General features: G+C 39.4%; 1 protein-coding gene and 1 non-coding gene across 4 annotated transcripts in view; one reads left to right on the top strand and one right to left on the bottom strand.

Moving 5' to 3' along the window:
* Window positions 1-10,870: 10,870 nt before the first annotated feature.
* LOC102920348 (SEC23 homolog A, COPII component) overlaps window positions 10,871-20,315 on the bottom strand; it is a 62,006-nt gene continuing 52,561 nt past the window's right edge. For all 3 annotated transcript variants that reach the window (XM_076550595.1, XM_076550597.1, XM_076550598.1), the window contains exons 19-20: window positions 16,692-16,757; window positions 10,871-12,229 (exon numbers count right to left, since the gene is read on the bottom strand). In XM_076550595.1, coding sequence (XP_076406710.1) covers window positions 12,140-12,229; window positions 16,692-16,757 — 156 coding nt within the window. In that variant the 3' untranslated portion in view covers window positions 10,871-12,139. The remainder of the gene's footprint in view (window positions 12,230-16,691; window positions 16,758-20,315) is intronic.
* LOC121822611 (small nucleolar RNA SNORA51) lies at window positions 17,240-17,367 on the top strand. The gene has a single exon (XR_006063790.1). It is a non-coding gene; the product is annotated as a small nucleolar RNA SNORA51 (small nucleolar RNA).

The following is a 20,315-nucleotide window of genomic DNA, read 5'->3' as shown; positions in this document are numbered from 1 at the left end:
GTATCTGTTGTTCTGTTTCCTCACTCTGGGTGCAATGCAGCCATCTCAAGCCTCTGCTGCAGTGACTTCTCCACCACGCTGGAGTGGACTCTTGAACAGTGTGTGAACTAAAACCAGCCCATTCTGCCTTAAATTGCTTTTGTCCAGGTATTTTATCACAGCAATAGAAAAGTATGACAAGACATGTCCAGCCTTTTGGAATTGCAACATGACGCTGTCATCCACAAAGTTCATACTGTGGAGAACTTCACAACCATGTTTAAAAAAAACAACTCGATGTTTTAAGAAAGTTTATGATTTTGTTTTGGGCCATATTTACAACTATCTTTGGCTACTTTTAACCTTATGCAGCCTGTGGAGCACATTCAAGTATATACCTATACCTTTCTCTCTGTCTATACTTTTGCCATTTTATAAATTCCTAGCAGCAGTATTTTTGAAATAGGTTTATGTACATATTTAAGGCATTTGTTACAGAAAGAAAATTAGCCTCTGAAGTTCTGTTGTGTTCACAGTGCTCAATACTGTGCAATAAAACCATATTCAGGGCTGGAGATATGGCTCAAAGGTTAAGAGCACTGACTGCTCTTCCAGAGGTCCTGAGTTCAATTCCCAACACCCACATGGTGGCTCATAACCATCTGTAATGAGATCTGGCACCCTCTTCTGCATACATAATAAATAAATAAATCTTTAAAAATATTTTTAAAAAACCATATCCAATGTCACAGAATTGCAAGCTGGAAAACAACTAAACAATTATCTCTTAATTTCAATTTCAGAAACTATATAGTAGGTTTGTCTATTCTGACATCTCCTTTGTCTTAGTTTTTGTTGTTGTTGTTTTTCTGTTGCTCTGATGAACTGACAAAAGCAACTGGAGAGATGGCAAGATGGCTCAGTGGGCAGAGCCTTGGCTGTACAGGTTGGTTTTCAGCTACTTTTCTGTTACTGTGATAAAACACCAGGACCAAGACGACTTCTGAAAGAAAGGTTTATTTTGGCTTATGGTTCCAGAGGGTTGGAGACCATGGCAACAGGGACAGCAGGGCAGCAGGTAGAGTGGCAGGAACAGGAAGCTGGAAGCTCCCATCTGGAGCTGCAAGCACAGATCAGAGAGAGCAACCGGAAACAGCACAAGTCTCTAAACTCTCAAAGCCCGCCTCCAGTGACATACTTCCTCCAACAAGGTCAAACCCCCTAAATCTATCCCAAACAGCACAAAAGGTGGAAACCGCATTGTGGGGGACCCACCCCCACCTTCTTCCCCCAGGGTACTATTGAGGAGTTAGGGATAAGAGATTTAGATAGAAATATACAGGGGAGAAAGAGACAGAAACACAGAATAGCCTCAGAAAAGCCTTAACCACTGGCCCCTTCTGTCTCTTCTAAAGAGCTTTTTAAAGGAATGCCAGGGGAGAAGCAAAAAACCTCCCCCTAGCACAGCCAAGTACAGACCCTTCCAAAAACCGGGTCACCATGCACATGGTCAATCCATCCCCTTATGCAGCCCTGCTGGGTAAAACAAGCTCATATCTCACTAGGAAACCTCTGGGCTCCCACAAGTCCCTCTTTTTAATTTTTTGAAGAGCCCCTCAGGTCCCTCAGATAAACTGAGTCTGTTTTGGTCATCCTCCTTAATTATTCTTCCATTACTCATCATGAAGATATGCTTTGCATATCTTCAAACATACTTTGGATTAGGTTGGAAGCTATCAAGAAGAAAGTTGCCCATCTCTGACCACCAGACTCTGGCAGGAGGGGGTAGAGAGCTTAACTCAACTCTGACTCAGGAGCTTGCATGTAGTTTGAACAACCCCGTGATCCCCAGGCTGCCACACACCCCAGTAAAGGAGTAGAAGAAGACCAAGATGGAATGTTCTTTTTGGAACGAGTTTTAAGATGTCTATAACAGTCTTAGCTGTGCCAAGCCCTTTTTTAAATCAATAAACTCTTGATGCAAACTATATCAAGTAAATTGCATCAAACTTAAAGATTCCCTTAAATTCACCAAACTCTAGTTCATTAATATCAACATAATTCTAGTATGAATATTAGTATACATATTTACAACTAGCATGACTATTTACTATATCTATATATATGTGTGTGTGTACATATATTTACACTTTTTACAAACTTACATTCTATAGGACTACTTTATAAACCTTAGCAAACATCTAGAAGAGATCTCTGAACTATTATCACTGTACATATTTACACTTTTTACAAACTTACATTAAACATTTAGACTGACATTCAACATTTACATGTTTCACAAACTCACATTCAACATATACTTATTTATACTTCTTACAAGCTTATATTCAAAAGGAAACTCTATAGAACTATTTTACAAACTTATATTCATAAGGAAACTATTCCATAAACTTTAGCACATATCTAGAAGATATTTCTTAGAAGAACTATTTACCAAATTTATATTCAAGAGAAAACTCTATAGAACTATTTTACAGACATCTAGAATCTCTTAACAGAACTAATTTACATTAGAAAGAATCCTAAACAGAACTAACTCATTTTCTTTCAACAAGATAGAGAGTACACAAATCATAAGTTACCATAGTAAAAATTATAAGTGAACTCAACACTGCTTTATTTCTAAGTTCGGAGTTCATGGTGAGCTCTGATATGAGGTTCCTGTGGGTAGCTTCATTTGGTGACTAAGGGTACAATTTTCCCCCTTCTTAATTTTTTAAAGCTGCTTTTTAAGATTACCATGAGTTCTTTTAGTGATGCCAATGTTTCCCTCTTGTATCTTAAGCACAACTCAATCCTGTAAGTTTTATTCACACCTGAAGCAATTCCCCAGTGTAAGGACCATTTCCCCTGTTTTCTAAAAGATTACAAAGTAGCTTGTTGACAAATGGTATTAGCATTTTAATTATCTCCTCCTTAGAGGCAAGCCGTTCACCTGTTCTTAGTTCTCAGGAGGTAAGACTAAGCTTTCTAACATTGCATTGAAAAGAAACCACACTTTGAGATTTGGGGCAGTGTTGCCATTTTGAGCTGAAAAACTACATTTCCCAGCCTGCCTTTCTCTATAGCATCATGCTATTACTACGTTTCCCAAGGTGCTTTTTGAACTACATTTCCCATACTGCCTTTAGGGTATGCTGCACTCCTCCCATTTACATGGTTTGTTTTTGTACTTTTGCTTTTACCATGGAAGGTTTTTGAGTCAAGATTTTGCTCTTTTACCATGGGAGATTTCTGTTCTCCCTGAGCTGGCATTGATAAGTCTATTTCCTTCACCTGACACTCTTCCCAGAGTGGGCCACATCCATCTGCCCACTCGATTTGGTTCCAGAAGCAAAAACCTGTCGGGGCTTGCCCCCCTGCCTTTCCAGGACATTGATAGTACTTAAAATAAAAGTCTCTTCAGAGAGATTTTTGAGAACTCAAGCCCTGCCTCCCTCATTGCAGGAAGACCACCAGGTCATTCCATCCCTTTATGCAGCCCTGCTGGGTAAAGCAAGCTAAGATCTCACTACATAACCTCCCTCTGTGGGCTCCCACATGTACTTACTATATCAACATTTTTCTCCAGTGCTGAAGATTGACACCTGGACCTTGTGCAGGGTAGGCAAGTACTCAACCACTGAGCTTCACCCCAACCCTTTGTTGTATTAGATTTTTTTGTCATAATTTACCATATATTCCTTTCCAATTTTTTTTTAATCAAATAAAAACAGTTGCTGTAAAGCATCTTACAACTCAGGTTTACCCCATCTCTTGGCTGCATCAAGTGGCTGCATTATGTGACTGGCCTATACTATCTAAGTGTGTAAGTGTGCTCTATGGTGCTTGTACACCTGCTGAAATGCCCTGTGGCACATGTTCTTTCGTTAAGTGAGTCACTGGCTGTTCTAAAGCACATCATTCCTTACCCCATCCACACTCCGTCCTCCAGGACAGTGGACCTAAAGCCATCATTCAGGTAGCATTAGAGCCTCCACTACTGTCAACAGGAAATCTTTTCCCTGCTAATCTCTCAATATCCAGTGTTAGACTATCTGCTGGACTGATTCTTTTCAACACTGCTAATCTTTACATAGAAAAGAGATTTAAAATCTATTTCCAAAAGATTTATCTCTTCCACTGCTATCTCTTTTTAATCACGTTAATGCTAAATAGTAGTAAAATGTCTCAAAACCAATAAAACAAGAGAATCCTGGAATATCAAATAAAATTGGCATTATAATAGTTAAATGAGAAAAGTTGTTAGGCATGTTCTTGATATCAAAATGTACATATGAAATCATAATCCAATTAAGCTTTCAAAATAAGAAATCAAACTAAATGCAGATGTTCTTATCTAGAAAAGTGTTTCTTAATTAGAAAGCTGATACTCTGAGAATTTAACCCTAAAGGATGAAAGCAATAATTCATTAAAATTTTCAAAAAGATGACAGCAAGATAGCTTATAGGCTGCATGAATAAACTTTAAATTTAAATTAACACTTAAAAAGTAATTTCTAGTTTTCAAGTTATATTTTAATTACAAAGTTCTCTTTTTTAATGGTTTATTTGTTTTTTGTTTTATGTATGTGAATATTTAAGCTACACAGTGTGCAGTGCTCACAGAGGCCAGAAGAGGGCGCGTGATTCCTTGTAGCTGGAGCTAACTAACAGCTGTGATGCTTAGAACCAAGGGTCCTCTAGGAGAGCAGCTCCCTCTCATCAGTTGAACCATCTCTCCAGCCCCACTAGGTATTCCTAAAGTTTTCATTAATTTTCCATTTCTTTCCTGCCTTAATACTTTTTGTCTGAAATGGAGTCTTCTGTATCCCAAGGTTACCCTCCAACTCTATGTAGCTAAGTGTTGGGAACACAAAGATTCTTGTGCTCACAGATAATATGTAGGGAAAACAAGAATGTTAAACACAGTTTTCCACCCAGAAGGCTGGAAATGGAGGTGGACTAGGTGAACATTGGGCTATCTGTATGGCCAGCAGGCTCCCACACACAGGACTGGAGATGGCCAACTGTCTAGATAACCTCTGTGCTATCTGTATGACCAAGACCAAGATTTTCCCCGAGGTCCTTAAGATAACATGTTGCTGTGGATATGGCTCTGTATCTGTGAATGTGTTGCTCTGATTTGGTTGATAAATAAAATGCTGATTGGCCAGTAGTCAGGCAGGAAGTATAGTATAGGCGGGACAAGCAGAGAAGATGATTCTGGGAAGTGGAAGGCTGAGTCAGGAGATGCTGCCAGCTGCCACCACCATGAGAAGCAAGATGTCAAGTACTGGTAAGCCACAAGCCACGTGGCAACTTATAGATTAATAGAAATGGGTTAATTTAAGATATAAGAACAGTTAGCAAGAAGCCTGCCGTGGCCATACAGTTTATAAATAATAAGTCTCTGTGTGTTTACTTGGGTCTGAGCAGCAGCGGGCCCTAGTGGAACTGGAGATAACTCCAACTACAACAAGTGTAGCCTATATTTAGAACCCATCTTCATGGAAGAAGTAACATGTACTTTGAGAAGAGTTTCCATGTAATTGTGCATCCTTGTGCACAAAGGATTGTGTTACACCAGGAATCGTTTTCCAAATGTACTATATTTAAATATGCCTAAAATAAACTGCCTAGTATCATACTCTAGAAGTTTGAACAAACACTGGCTACTGAGTCATGTTGAACTAGATTTTTTCTCTTGCTTCACATGGATTGTTACTGTGCTGGCCCTGGTATTTGCAGAGACCCCAGCTAAGGCTGGCCTTGAACTCCTGATCTTCTTTCCACTGCCCTAGTGCTGAGATTATAGGTTCCCCACCAACCCAGTTCATGTAGTGCTAGGGACTAGAACCAGATGTACACTAGCAAACACTCTAACAACTAAGCTGCATTGCCAGCTGATATGGTTTTTTAACCCTGAAAATTGAATCTCTACCTCCTAAGTGATAGGATTAAAGGTGAGTGCCACCACTGCCTGGAATCTATGTTTAATCTAATGGCTTGTTCTATTCTCTGATCTTCAAATTTTATTAGAGTATACAATATATCACCACAACATTAGATTCTAACGGTGGCAGTGCTGATATCTCCTTAGAGCTGTTAAAACCAAAAGCTCTCCAACAGAATGTATGGTGGTATTTTCTCACCACACACACACATACACACACACACACACACACACACACACACACACACACTCACAATCGCACATGCAGTGTTTCTGTGCAAGTTCAAGCTGAAGCAGCACTGAGTGGGATGCTCGTTTCTTTTGAATTGTACCTCTTCACAAATGTTTCCAAACATTTAACTATCCGTATCTCATGAAGATTTAACAAAGATTAATTTTTAAACCTCTGGAGATTAAGTTATTTTTAAATCGCCTTGATGAAAGAAACCTAAGCCACTACACAAGGTAAAATATAATCTCTTCTTCTGGGGGGTTCTTAGGAGATGTGCGACTTCTGAGAGATCTTTATTCATAATTAATCTCTAGATTTGTTATTCTTAAGAATAGATTCTAATCCCTATGACAATTGATTTTGTGGATTTTTGAAACAAACAGTGTGGTCCACAGAACAGGTTAATGGCCCAAATAGGAGCAGCATGTGGATGCGTTCCCAGTGTGGCCAGAGAGTTGGTTAAGAATACTTATGGCTTGCCGGGCGGTGGTGGCGCACGCCTTTAATCCCAGCACTCGGGAGGCAGAGCCAGGCGGATCTCTGTGAGTTCGAGGCCAGCCTGGGCTACCAAGTGAGCTCCAGGAAAGGCGCAAAGCTACACAGAGAAACCCTGTCTCGAAAAACCAAAAAAACAACAACAAAAAAAAAAAAAACAAAGAATACTTATGGCTCTTGCAGAGGTCCTGAATTCAATTCCCAGTATCCACACACACGGTGGCTCACAACCATCCATAACTCCCAGGCACTCACATAGTGTGGATTCATAAACATAAAACTTTCTCCCTTTTTTTTAAGGCCATACAGCACTTAATCCCAACACTCAGAAGGCAGAGGCAGGAGGATCTCTGGTCTATATATTGAGTTCCAGGACAGGATCTAGCCAGGGCTAGATGGAGAGACCTGGTCTCAAAAAAGCCAAAAAAAAAAAGAAAACAATGGCTTCCCCAGTACATCAGGCCATTTTCCCAAAGGAAGAAATCCATAACACCAGGCTTAACAAAGTTCTCTTCTCTGCCAAAATATCCAGGTTACTGCAGTTAGGAAAAGGCTGACCTGTTCTGTGGGAAGTGTGTCTCTCTGGTGGACTGACTCAAACATTTTTTCCAGCTAGTCAAAACTCAACTGGGGCCGGGCGGTGATGGCGCACGTCTTTAATCCCAGCACTCAGGAGGCAGAGGCAGGTGGATCTCTGTGAGTTCAAGGCCAGCCTGGGCTACCAAGTGAGTTCCAGGAAAGGAGCAAAGCTACACAGAGAAACCCTGTCTCGAAAAACCAAAAAAAAAAAAAAAAAACAACTCAACTGGCTGCCCTAAATTCCTTAAATGACAATATCATAATATGTGTCAGGTGGCTTCATAGGTCAATGACAGTTATAGCCCTTAGGAATGTGCTGGTTTTGTAAAAGAGATTTAAAGATTGCCCTGTAAAAATCCTGGTCAAAGCTCACTTGAGTATGCAATATTTAAATCCTACCCAATATATTGTTTACTGGTCTAAACATATAAGCTGCCCACAGCACTCAGTAACTGATTTAATTGAAGGAAAAAGAAAAGAGAAAAAAAAAAACCTTTGAAACTGACAAAGGTGCTCTTCACCAGTGAACAAGGCTAGGGTAACAAACCTGGTAAGTTCTGTGGAAGATGGCTATGCTGCCATCGATCCTCTTGTGCCATTTGCAAGAAACTGAGTTAAGAGTACCTGTAATGCCATTAACTCACTGCTGTGACAGACTAGAAGTTACCTTTTGCATTTTCATAAAACACACTAAAAAGTATTAATTAGCCTGTTGATTTTTGTTGTTGTTTACTGACCACATTTTTCCTTTGCTATTCTTTCTTCATTTTGATAAAGTCACATTTATCCCCTGCTTTCCTCTACTAGTTTGGAAGTTGTGTGTCCGGGTTTGGGTCATCCCTTCCTCTAGTGTATGTTTACTCTAGCTTCTTTTCTCCTTGTTGTGACCAGAAACCTGACAAAAAGCAGCTTAAGGAAGGAAGGAAGGACTGACTCTTGGTTTGGTGAAATGGCCCCTCGTGGTGGGGAGAGTTTGATGGGAGCTGTCTCCAACCTTTGGCTGCAGGAATGAGGCTGCTCCCATCTGGACAGATCAGAAAGCAGACAAAAGGGAATGGCATCTCTCTCTTTTCCTACATTCAGGTGGACCTTACCTCAGAATCAGTCTTCTCTGGAAACAACCTTGTGGACATACCAAGGGTGTCTCCTATGTGATTAAACTTAGTCAAATTGGCATTAAAAATTAACAATCACATATTAAAATTATTACCAGTTATTGAGGGAGAAATGATATAGAAGATGTAAAGACAAAGAAAGGAAAAAATGAATTGAACTTTAATAATTAGATGGTTAAAACAGGTACAAAAGATAAAAAGTAAGTCAAGATGATCAAAATAGACTGTTTTTAATCTGTTATCCACTGCCTCTAAAAGCATCATGATCAAGGCAGAATGGTATGAAATGTTCAGGAGTAAATAAAAGACAACATCAGTTCAACAGAGGGCAAGCTGGTGTGGTTGTGTTAATGATACAAAGTGACATAAAGCAGTATATAGGACAGAGCAATCACTATCCTACTGCTAATATATGCTGTTAGGGGAAACTGTAAAATCAAAGAAAGCATACTAACATAAAAAAGACATATGAGTCATACAGAACACCACAGAGAACAAGAACATACACAGGCATACTGCAGACATGAAAGATAAAAATAATTCCCAAAATGGGCTGGAAAGATGGCTTACAGGTTAAAGGCATTTGTTGCTCTTTCAGGAGATCTGGTTCAGTTCCCAGCACCCACAAGCATCCATAACTCCAGTTTCCACTGATCTGACATCCTCTTCTGATCTCCAAGAGTACCAGACACAAACATGGTGCACAGAACATGCATGCAGACCACACTCATACACAGAAAAAAACTATATATACATTTTTTTAGTTCTAAGAACACTAGAAAGATGAATAAATCTGAATTTTCAACATTATTTTTAAAATAACTAAAAAACTACATACTTATAGATGTGACAAATGCCTGTAATCCCTGCCTCAGAAGAATGAGGAAGGAGGATCATGAGTTCAAGGCCAGCTAGAAATACATAGCACTCAAGAGGTAGAGGCAGGCAGATTTCTGTGAGCTGGAGGCCACCCTGTGCCATGGTTTACAGAATGAGTTCTAAGACAGCCAGGGCTACAGAGAGAAGGCCTGTCTTGAAAAAGCCATGAAGGAAGGAAGGAAGAGAGGGAGGGAGGGGAGGGGGTGAAGGAAGAAGGGAGGAAGGGAGGGAGGGAGGGAAGGGAGGGAGGGAGGAAGGGAAAGGGGGAGGGAGGGGGAGGGAGGGAAGGAGGGGGGAGGGAGGGAGAGAGAGAGAGGAAGAGAGAGAGAGAGAGAGAGAGAGAAAGAAAGAAAGAAAGAAAGAAAGAAAGAAAGAAAGAAAGAAAGAAAGAAAGAAAGAAAGAAAGAAAGAAAGAAAGAAAGAAAACCAAGTGTAATATGCCACAGCATTTAATTTACAACAATCAACAATAACATGATTAGCAGCCAACTAGATGAAAAATGCTTACTATGTATCACTAATCATCAGAGAAATGCAAAATCACACCAGGATACCTCACACCAGGCAAGTGGCTATTACCAAAGAAGTGAAAGCTAGCACGTGCTAGTGAGAACACAGGAACACGGAACTTCTGCAAACCTATAGTCACTAGAGTGTAGTAGTATTTACTCATCCGGACTACCAGCCTGCAAATATGAAAGCATGGCCTTAGCTTAGGCTTTTTCCCAACTAGCTCTTATAACTCAAATTAACTTGCCTCTATTAATCTACATTCTGCCACGTGGCTTGGTTACCTGTGCTCTGTACTGTATGCCCAACTTCTTCAGAGTCTCACTGGTGTCTCTCACCTCTCTTTCTCCCAGAGTTCTCTCTCTTACTGCAAGTCCTGCCAATTCTCTCCTGCCTACCTATGAGTTTAAGGCCAGCCTGAACTACAGAGGACATTCTAGGACAGCCAGGGCCACACAGAGAAACCCTGTCTCAAGAAAAAATAAAATCATCCTCAGACCTCTATAGGTGCACTGTGGCACTCATGCACCAGAATTCACATTTACATATCACACACATACACACACACACACACACACACACACACACACACACACACACACACACACTCTCATACTAAAGTAGCATGGTGGTCATTGGAGACTAGAAGGGAAAGAGAGAAAGATCAGGTACCAAAATATAGCTGAACAAAGTTCCAGTATTCTTTAGCACAGCTGAGTGACAACAGTTTACAAAAATTTATTGCATATTTTATAAGAATTAGGAGAATAAAGTCTGAAGGTTTCCAACACAAAGAAATGCTGTTTAGAAGAAATAAAAATGCTAATTAAGATAATCTGATCATAACTACACACAGGTATTGAATTATCACACCATACTCATAAATTTGTACAATTCTGTGTCAATCAATCAAAAAATTTAGGCCTGGTGTGGTGGCCCATGCCTTTAGTCCCAGCAGAGGCAGACAGATCTCTATGAGTTTGAGGCCAGTACAGTCTACATAATGAGTTCCAGGACAGACAGAGTTACATAGTGAAACCCTATCTCAAAAAAAAAGTACATTGCTCTAATTTTATATTAAGCTTTCCAGGCTTTACTATATTGTAAAATAACCCAAAGAACAGAGAAAGAGAAAGGTATGTTTTATTGGCATTTTGGCCTAGCACAGTTCAATTCCAATAACAAAGAACAAAGCAATTTATTTCAACAATTGACTATGACAATTAGATGTTCCTGCTTTCCCATCGTCTGATTGTGTTCATGCAAGTACAATCACAGTCACCACTACTGTCCTTAGCAACTATCAGAGCACCACCTTGCATTTGCAGCACTTGATACATAAAATTCATTGTCAAACTTATCTGCTTTAGCAATGTAAACATTTGCTACAAGTAAACTTTAAAGGTAAAAGTGAATGATACTAATCAATAAATCAAATAGAACTATCTCCACATGATATAACTAAACATTATATAATACTGTCTCAGTAAGAACCACAAATTAATAAATTTCACAAGGAACCTGAAACAAAAGTGAAGTGAAAACTCCTAAAGTAGTGTTAAAATACTGAAGGATACAATGGAAAATTTATCTAGGAAGGGAAAACAACAAAATGATATAACAAAAACAAAATATGGTTAATAATTACAATAGTCTTTTTACTTCCAAGAATTTTTTCATCACCCTGACAACATGCTTTATTTTTTTAGCTTCCTTACAAAATTACTCTGGTTAGTCACATGAGTTGGGTACTTGGTGGGAATTTCACATTTAATGTCAGCTGTGAGGTTGTTACCTCACTCAGATTTTTTAGCTCTAAATAATTTTTGCAAGTAACCAAAAACATTAAGTTCCCTTCATAAGAATTACTACTATAAAGTCAAATAATTCCTAAATAAATCACACAAATAAATCCACTTTACAAATACAGAATAGGGTATACATGTGTGCTAAAAAAAAAAACACAGAAAAATTACTTGACAAAGAAGCAAACTCTTCATATGCCATGACTACTAATTTGTTCCTTTCTGGCTGCTATTAAATATTCCTAACAGGTCAGTGAGGATACCCAGTGCCACTTTGGATCTGTCTGCAGTATACAAATAAGTGCTATCTGTAATACAAAGCAGACCATTCTAACTCTTTAAACATATTAAATCATAAAGACCTCAAATTTATAAAACTAGTTATAATACTGTACCAAGCAAAACCAACTTGTTCTCATTGCTCTTATTATATTTCAGCTTAATCATCGATATTTGTTCATGTATCACCTCAGATCATACTGCCACAAAACAGATTTGGAGAGAGATCTCTGTTGCTTCCAGAGATAAATGGAAAAGCAAAAGAACCTGGAATAGCATTTCACCTTGAGTGTCTAACACTTCTGGCATGTCAAGCAGCACTTGACACAGCAAGTTTCTTCAAATGATCCATAAACACTTGTAAACTAACGTCATCTGTGAGAATAGGTGCTCCAGACTCCTGGAGGAAAAGAGAAGGAGTTGTGATTAAAACACAGGGCAGTACTAAGGGATGCACATGGAAATCTACAACAGACAAGGACCTCATTTTAAATAGAGTAAAGGCTACCACAGGGCCCTGCTTCCGGAGAGGGAACTCATCTAAATGCCCAGGATGGCCTGAGCAGCAGGACTGTCTGTGGTGTAGGGGCTGCTCCTGAAACTCAAGCCTCTGCTAGGAAATAACTGTCTCAGGATGGGGCTGGTCACCACTAAGACCAACAGTGTCAGAGTGGAGGGTTAGGGCTTTCAGATGGCCTGGGCTGGTGAGGATGCAGGGAAGGAGGAGCCATCGCTGCTGAGGGAAATGTGCAGCCACCCTAGACACATTACAGATACTCTTCAAAAAACACTGCTTACTATTTTCACTTAAGAGTGAACCAATGAAAATGTTAGAGATTCATTCAAACAACACAGCAAAAGCAGAGCTGCCCTGTGACCCAGCTGCCATGTACCACCTCTGAGCATTTACCCAAGGATCTAAGTCCTGCCACAGAGATGATAATGCTTGCATGCTCACATTTATTACTGAACTACTACTCACAATAGCTAGGCTACGGAACTAGCCAAGATTTCTATGAACAGATAAAAAAAAAAAGTGGTACACATGCACAGTGGAACATTATTTAGGTGCAAAGAAATTATGACATTTGCAGAAAAATGGATGAAACTTGAAATTACTATTAAGAAAAGTAAGCCAGACTAAAAAAAAAATAAAAAAAAAACACATTTTCTCTCACCTAGGCTTGAGAGAGAGAGAGAGAGAGAGAGAGAGAGAGAGAGAGAGAGAGAGAGAGAGAGAGAGAGAGAATGAGAATGAGATAAGACTAGGAAGGATACAATGAGAGAGGAAGAAGTAATTTTAATGAGGGTGTTGCAATGGGATACAGTTGTCATAGAAGCAGAAGGGGTACTTGGGGCAAGAAAAGGGAATAAGACGTGGGAGACTAAAAAGGCAGAGGAACAGAAACAAATTAGAACAAAATATGAGGGCTAGAGAGATGGCACCAACTGTTCAGGGAGCTCGATACTTTTGCAGAGGACCTGAGTTACATAAAAAGGAAGGACCCATACCAGGCGGTGCACAATTCACTGTAACATCAGCCCCATGAATACATTTCCATCTTCTGGTCTTCACAAGCATGGCGCGCGCGCACGCGCACACACACACACACACATACACACACACACACACACACACACACACACACACCTTATACATGTAACTAAAAATAAAATCTAAAAAAAAATAGCAACAAAAACAGGCAGCGGTGGTACACGCCTTTAATCCCAGCACTCAGAAGGCTGAAGCAGGCAGATCTCTATGAGTTCAAGGCCAGACTGGTCTACAGAGCACATTCCAGGACAGCCAGGGCAGTTACACAGAGAAACCCTGTCTCAAAAAACAAACAAACAAGTAAATAAATAAAACAAATCTTGTCAGTGTAGTGGCACACATCTTTAATTCCAGCATTCAAGAGGCAAAGGTAGGTCAATCTCTGTCAAGGATAGCCTGATCTACATAGAGTTCTAAGACAGTCAGGGTTATATAGAAAGACCCTTTCTCAAAAAAATACATAAACAAAATTAAATTAAAAAATAAAAAAGTGGCAAATATAAACAACATAAAGAAACATATCACTGTGTATGCTAACCTAAAAAATTAATAGTAATTGAAAAGAAAATAGCTAGAAGTTATAGAGATGACCCAGCAGTCAAAGCCCAGCAGTTGCTCTAGCAGAAGATCAAGGTTTGGTTTGCAGCACCCACATAGTAGTGCATGAGCACTCATGACTCATGTTCCAGGAAACCCACACCCTCTTCTGGCCTCCTGCATACACATGTGCATGTAATCTCACACAAGTATGCATGCACACACAAATAAATAAATAAATAATAACTAATCTCTCTCTCTCTTTGTGTGGGTGTTAAGTTTGGTTTCCAGACTCCCTTCTCCCTGGCATTTTTAACAGAAATGTTAGCCAGAAGGAAGCAAACTCATACCATTCTTTCGTTTTTTTCATCATGTCATACATCATATTATATTACATTCCCTGAGAAGCCTGTTTGTTTTCTAGTGAGAGATGGAAAAGTAGTGGCTCTAGACAGGAGAGAGGTGAAAGGAACTGGAGGAGAAGATGGAGGGAAACATAATCAGGATTTATTACCTGAGGGAAAAATCTTTTTTCCTTTTTCTTTTTTTGTTTTTTGTTTTTGTTTTTTTGAGACAGGGTTTATCTGCATAGCCCTGGCCATCCTGTAACTCAGTTTGTAAACCAGATGAACTCACAGATCTGGCTACCTCTGCCTCCCGAGTGCTGGGATTAAAGACATGCACCACCACTGCCTGACAAGCAATGTCAGGTTATTTTTTATTTAATTTTTATTTTATGTCCATTGGTATTTTGACAGCACTCATGTCTGTGTGAGGGTGTTGGATCCCATACATGGAGTTGCCATGTGGGTGCTGGGAGCTGAACACGGGTCCTCTGGAAGAGCAGCCTGGGCTCTTAATTGCTGAGGCATCTCTCCAGGACCCCCAAAAATCTATTTTCAATAAAAGGGAAAAAATAAAATATATCCAGGGGTTCAGCAGGGAAAGGTGCATACCATGCAAGCCTGAAGACCTGTATTCAATCCCTTACACACACATAAAGGTGAATTAGAGAGCTAACTTCAAGCTTGTCCTGTGACCTCCACTGTACTGTGGCATGTGTGCAAAGGCGCGCACACACACGCACGCACACACACACTCCAGAAACAAAATTTAAAAACTAAGACAAATAAAATAATCCAAGATTAGACATTGAGGCTCAAGATTTACATCACTTAGGATATGAAGCACTGCATAAAAGTGTTACAGTGATGCCCTCTTCAGGCCATTCACGGATAACACTTATCAATGGAGTTTGTGTGTGTGTGTGTGTGTGTGTGTGTGTGTGTGTGTGTGTGTGTGTGTTTCCTTTTTTATTATTATTATTATTAAAAGTCATCATTAAAAGCCTTTTTCCCCACATCTGTCTCACAAGCCAGGATCCTGTTTCTATATTTTGATTATTCATCAACCTGTTTCTTATTTCAGAAGCATAAATACCATCCAAAATGTTTCTGATGTCCTTACTTCTAACTTGGTACTGGCTGAATCAAAGCAGTTGAATTTGAAACAAGTTCACTATCATTCCCCTCGAGGATTAAATCATCTTTCTGGGACTGAGATACTGAATAAACAACATGTGTCCTCCTATGGACTCGGGATATTTACACTGATAAAATGTGAGCACACACAGACCCCATCCTGTGAGGAAGCCCATATGACGCCCTCCATCATGTTGTGCACTGACTACAGACAGTACAAACAGCATCCAGTTCCTTTCCATCCCCCACCAGCCCTCAGCCCAGAGCCACATCTTATTCTTCCCAAGGAAACTGAGTTCAACACAGATGTGACTGAAGCTCTTCCAGAACTTCCTTGGGAGCCCTTCACAATAACTGTACATCCCTTCACAGTGAAGTGGACATTGTCTGGAACGCTGACATCTGAGTGCTGAGAATGCCCTTCATCCCCACAGCACAGGAGGCAGAAAAGAGTTTCACATTTTTTTCCCTAGGGGCATTCAAGGTCCTCCACAATTCACTCCACAGTTTTAAGTTCTACACCTCATCTCTACCTACACTCTATCACTTAGCCCCTACTTTCTGAATTCCCTGCTCTCCATAGATTTCCACCCATGGAGAGAAAAGCCTTCCTTAAACCAAACAGTCCTATTACTGAGCTCTTTCCTCCTCACACACCCTCTCCTGTCACCACCATGGGGCCGATTCTTCTTCCACCCCTCCATCCTTTCTAGTTCCCTGTAGTCACACTTTGCATATTCTGTCCTGTCCTGCACTGATGTGGCTTATCTCTAGTACTGGACCACAAGCTCCCCACAGGCTGGGGAGGCTGTCATCACACACCCTGGAGTGCCAGCACAGAGGCCATGCAGACTGCATATTCCAAAAGTGTTGGCATGTGCCATCAAGAGGAAGCACTTGAACTAATCTAAGACATGGAGATAATCATTTCCAGGCTTCTTGCCTCCCTTCTTAACCACAATCCTTAGGCCCTCCTGGTTTACTGTGGTCTTCTGTAGCTCATAGCTTCACATTATACTTGAGTTATCATATGACTGTCTTTTAGACTTTATTGCTTTTTATCTCCAGTGTATTGGTGCTAAACTTGGAATCTGGAGAGGTTCTATGTGACAAGATTGCTTTTTTATTTTCTAATAAAATGCTAGCACCAAATACTAATTATATTTTCTACTCTTCCCTTATATTTTCCCACAGAAATCATCATTAAATACACAGGGAAAATGTAGCTTTTACTAAAATAACTAAGAACACAAAAAGAAATTATTTCCAAGACTCTTATTCACACTTACCTGCCCCCAGGCATACATGTTATTATGAGTCTGTGAAGGGTTCACCTTTGAAAGGAGGAAACGTGCCTAAAAAGCAAAAATAAATAAATAAATAACAGTACCAATCAGAAACAGACTTAGTAAGATAAGCTACATACAACATACCATCCAACACCAACTTAACTGAATATACTGGTAAAATTAACTTTGTTAAAATTTAACATACATTTTAAAGTACACAGGCCACAATATAAATAAATAATGTACTCTTTCAACATTATGTATTTGTAACAAACATAAAATAATAAACTACTGAGTTTATAAAACTCAGCATATAAAAATCATATATATAGAAGTAGAGAGATGGTTCAGCATTTAGAGCACTGGTTGCTCTTCCAGGGGACTGGGGTTGGATTCCCAGCACTGATGTGACTCAAAACCACCTGTAACTACAATCCTAGGGATCCTATCCCCTCTCCTAACTCTCTTGTCATTGCATGAATGTGGTGCACAAACATAAATATAGGCAAAATACCCAAACAAATCAAATAAGTTTAAAAAAATGTTTCAGCCTCCTTGTGCTTACCAAGTGTTCTTACACTGACAGTATAGAAAGAGGAGGCAGAATGAACCTACCCCATGTACACCTCAGCCTAGGCCATTGTGCCTGGTCTGTATTGTGAATGGGGAGACATGGGGGAAAAAAATGTTTCAATTGTAAACATAAACATTATTTTATAATAAGTCTTAAAATACAGGATGGGGGGAGGGTTGTGGGGTTTTGTTTTGTTTTTGTTTTTCCCCCAGACAGGGTTTCTCTTTATACTTTTGGTGCCTGTCCCGGATCTTGCTCTGTAACCCAGGCTGCCCTCGAACTCACAGAGATGTGCTTGGCTCTATCTCCCAGGTGCTGAGATTAAAGGCATGCACCACCATGCCTTTAAAAAAAATACAGTTTTTACCAACTAGTCTGAATCAACAGAAGTCTGAGACCTCATAAAATGATGCAAACAAAAAAATATGAAAATCTATATTCTTTTACTTTAATGAACCTCAAACTTTTTAAGCTACAGGTGGTAACTTTGGCAAGATTTTTTTCATCCTCTACTACAGCTAATGATCATGAAATCAAGCAATAAGTAAATAAATAAAACAACGATACACATTAAGATATTGATAACTGATCCTCTTCAAAGTGTTCCACACAATAGAAACAGAAGGAACACTACCAAACTCTTTTTATGAGGCTACAATTACCCTGATACCCAAACCACACAAAGATGCAACAAAGAAAGAGAACTACAGACCAATCTCCCTCATGAACATTGATGCAAAAATACTCAACAAAATATTGGCAAACCGAATCCAAGAATACATCAAAACAATCATCCATCACGACCAAGTAGGATTCATCCCAGGGATGCAAGGATGGTTCAACATACGGAAATCAGTCAATGTAATACACCATATAAACAAACTGAAAGAAAAAAACCACATGATCATCTCCCTAGATGCTGAAAAAGCCTTTGACAAAATCCAACACCCCTTCATGATAAAGGTCTTAGAAAGAATAGGAATACAAGGAACATTTCTAAACATAATAAAAGCAATTTATAGCAAGCCAACAGCAAACATCAAATTAAATGGAGAGAAACTCAAAGCGATACCACTAAATTCAGGAACAAGACAAGGCTGTCCACTCTCCCCATATTTATTCAATATAGTACTAGAAGTTCTAGCTAGAGCAATAAGACAACAAAAGGAGATCAAAGGGATACAAATTGGCAAGGAAGAAGTCAAACTTTCACTATTTGCAGATGATATGATAGTATACATAAGTGACCCCAAAAACTCTACCAGGGAACTTCTACAGCTGATAAACTCCTTCAGTAAAGTGGCAGGATACAAGATCAACTCAAAAAAATCAGTAGCCCTCCTATACACAAATGATAAAAGGGCTGAGAAAGAAGTCAGAGAAACATCACCCTTTACAATAGCCACAAATAATATAAAATACCTTGGGATAACACTAACTAAACAAGTGAAAGACCTTTTTGATAAGAACTTTAAATCTCTAAAGAAAGAAATTGAAGAAGATATCAGAAAATGGAAGGATCTCCCATGCTCATGGATAGGTAGGATTAACATAGTAAAAATGGCAATCTTACCAAAAGCAATCTACAGATTCAATGCAATCCCCATCAAAATCCCAACACAATTCTTCACAGACTTGGAAAGAAAAATACTCAACTTTATATGGAAAAACAAAAGACCCAGGATAGCTAAAAGAATCCTATACGATAAAGCAACCCTTGGAGGCATCACCATCCCGGACCTCAAACTCTACTATAGAGCTATAGTAATAAAAACAGCTTGGTACTGGTATAAAAACCGACATACGGACCAATGGAATCGAATTGAAGACCCTGACATTAATCCATGCACATATGAACACCTGGTTTTTGACAAAGGAGCCAAAACTATACCATGGAACAAAGAAAGTATCTTCAACAAATGGTGCTGGCATAACTGGATGTCAATATGTAAAAGATTACAAATAGATCCATATCTGTCACCATGCACAAAACTCAAGTCCAAGTGGATCAAAGACCTAAACATAAATCCAGTTACACTAAACTTAATAGAAAAGAAGATAGGAAGCACTCTTGAACGCATTGGCACTGGAGACCATTTCCTAAATAAAACACCGACAGCACAGACCCTGAGCACAACCATTAATAAATGGGACCTCTCAAAACTGAGAAGCTTTTGCAGGGCAAAAGACACAGTCAATAAGACAAAAAGACAGCCAACAGATTGGGAAAAGATCTTCACCAACCCCACATCTGACAGAGGATTGATCTCCACAATATATAAAGAACTCAAGAAACTAGACATCAAAGCACTGGACAGTCCAATTAAAAAATGGGCTAAAGAGCTAAACAGAGAATTCACAAAACAAGAACTACAAATGGCTGAAAGACATTTAAAGAAATGCTCAACATCCTTAATCATCAGAGAAATGCAAATCAAAACGACTCTGAGATACCACCTTACACCTGTTAGAATGGCTAAGATCAAAAACACCAATGACAACCAATGTTGGAGAGGATGTGGAGCAAAGGGAACACTCCTCCACTGTTGGTGGGAATGTAGACTTGTACAACCACTATGGAAATCAGTATGGCGGTTTCTCAGAAAATTAGGAATCAAACTACCTCAAGACCCAGCCATCCCACTCTTGGGCATATACCCAAAGAATGCTGATACATACCATAAAGATACATGCTCAGCTATGTTCATAGCAGCACTATTTGTAATAGCCAGAACCTGGAAACAACCTAGATGCCCATCAACGGAAGAATGGATGAAAAAAATGTGGTACATATACACAATGGAGTACTACTCAGCAGAGAAAAACAATGAAAGCATGAAATTTGCAGGCAAATGGATGGAACTAGAAAAAATCATCCTGAGTGAGGTAACCCAAACCCAGAAAGACAGTTATGGTATGTACTCACTCATTGGTGGATTCTAGATATAAAATGAACAATCAAACCACAACCCATAGAACCATAGAGGCTATATATATAGCATGGAGGTCCCTAGGACGACTGTGGCATATAATAAATTTCAGTTTTACTC

Source organism: Peromyscus maniculatus, chromosome 14, assembly GCF_049852395.1.
Source record: "Peromyscus maniculatus bairdii isolate BWxNUB_F1_BW_parent chromosome 14, HU_Pman_BW_mat_3.1, whole genome shotgun sequence".
NCBI lineage: Eukaryota > Metazoa > Chordata > Mammalia > Rodentia > Cricetidae > Peromyscus > Peromyscus maniculatus.
This window is presented reverse-complemented; position numbering and strand designations above follow the sequence as displayed.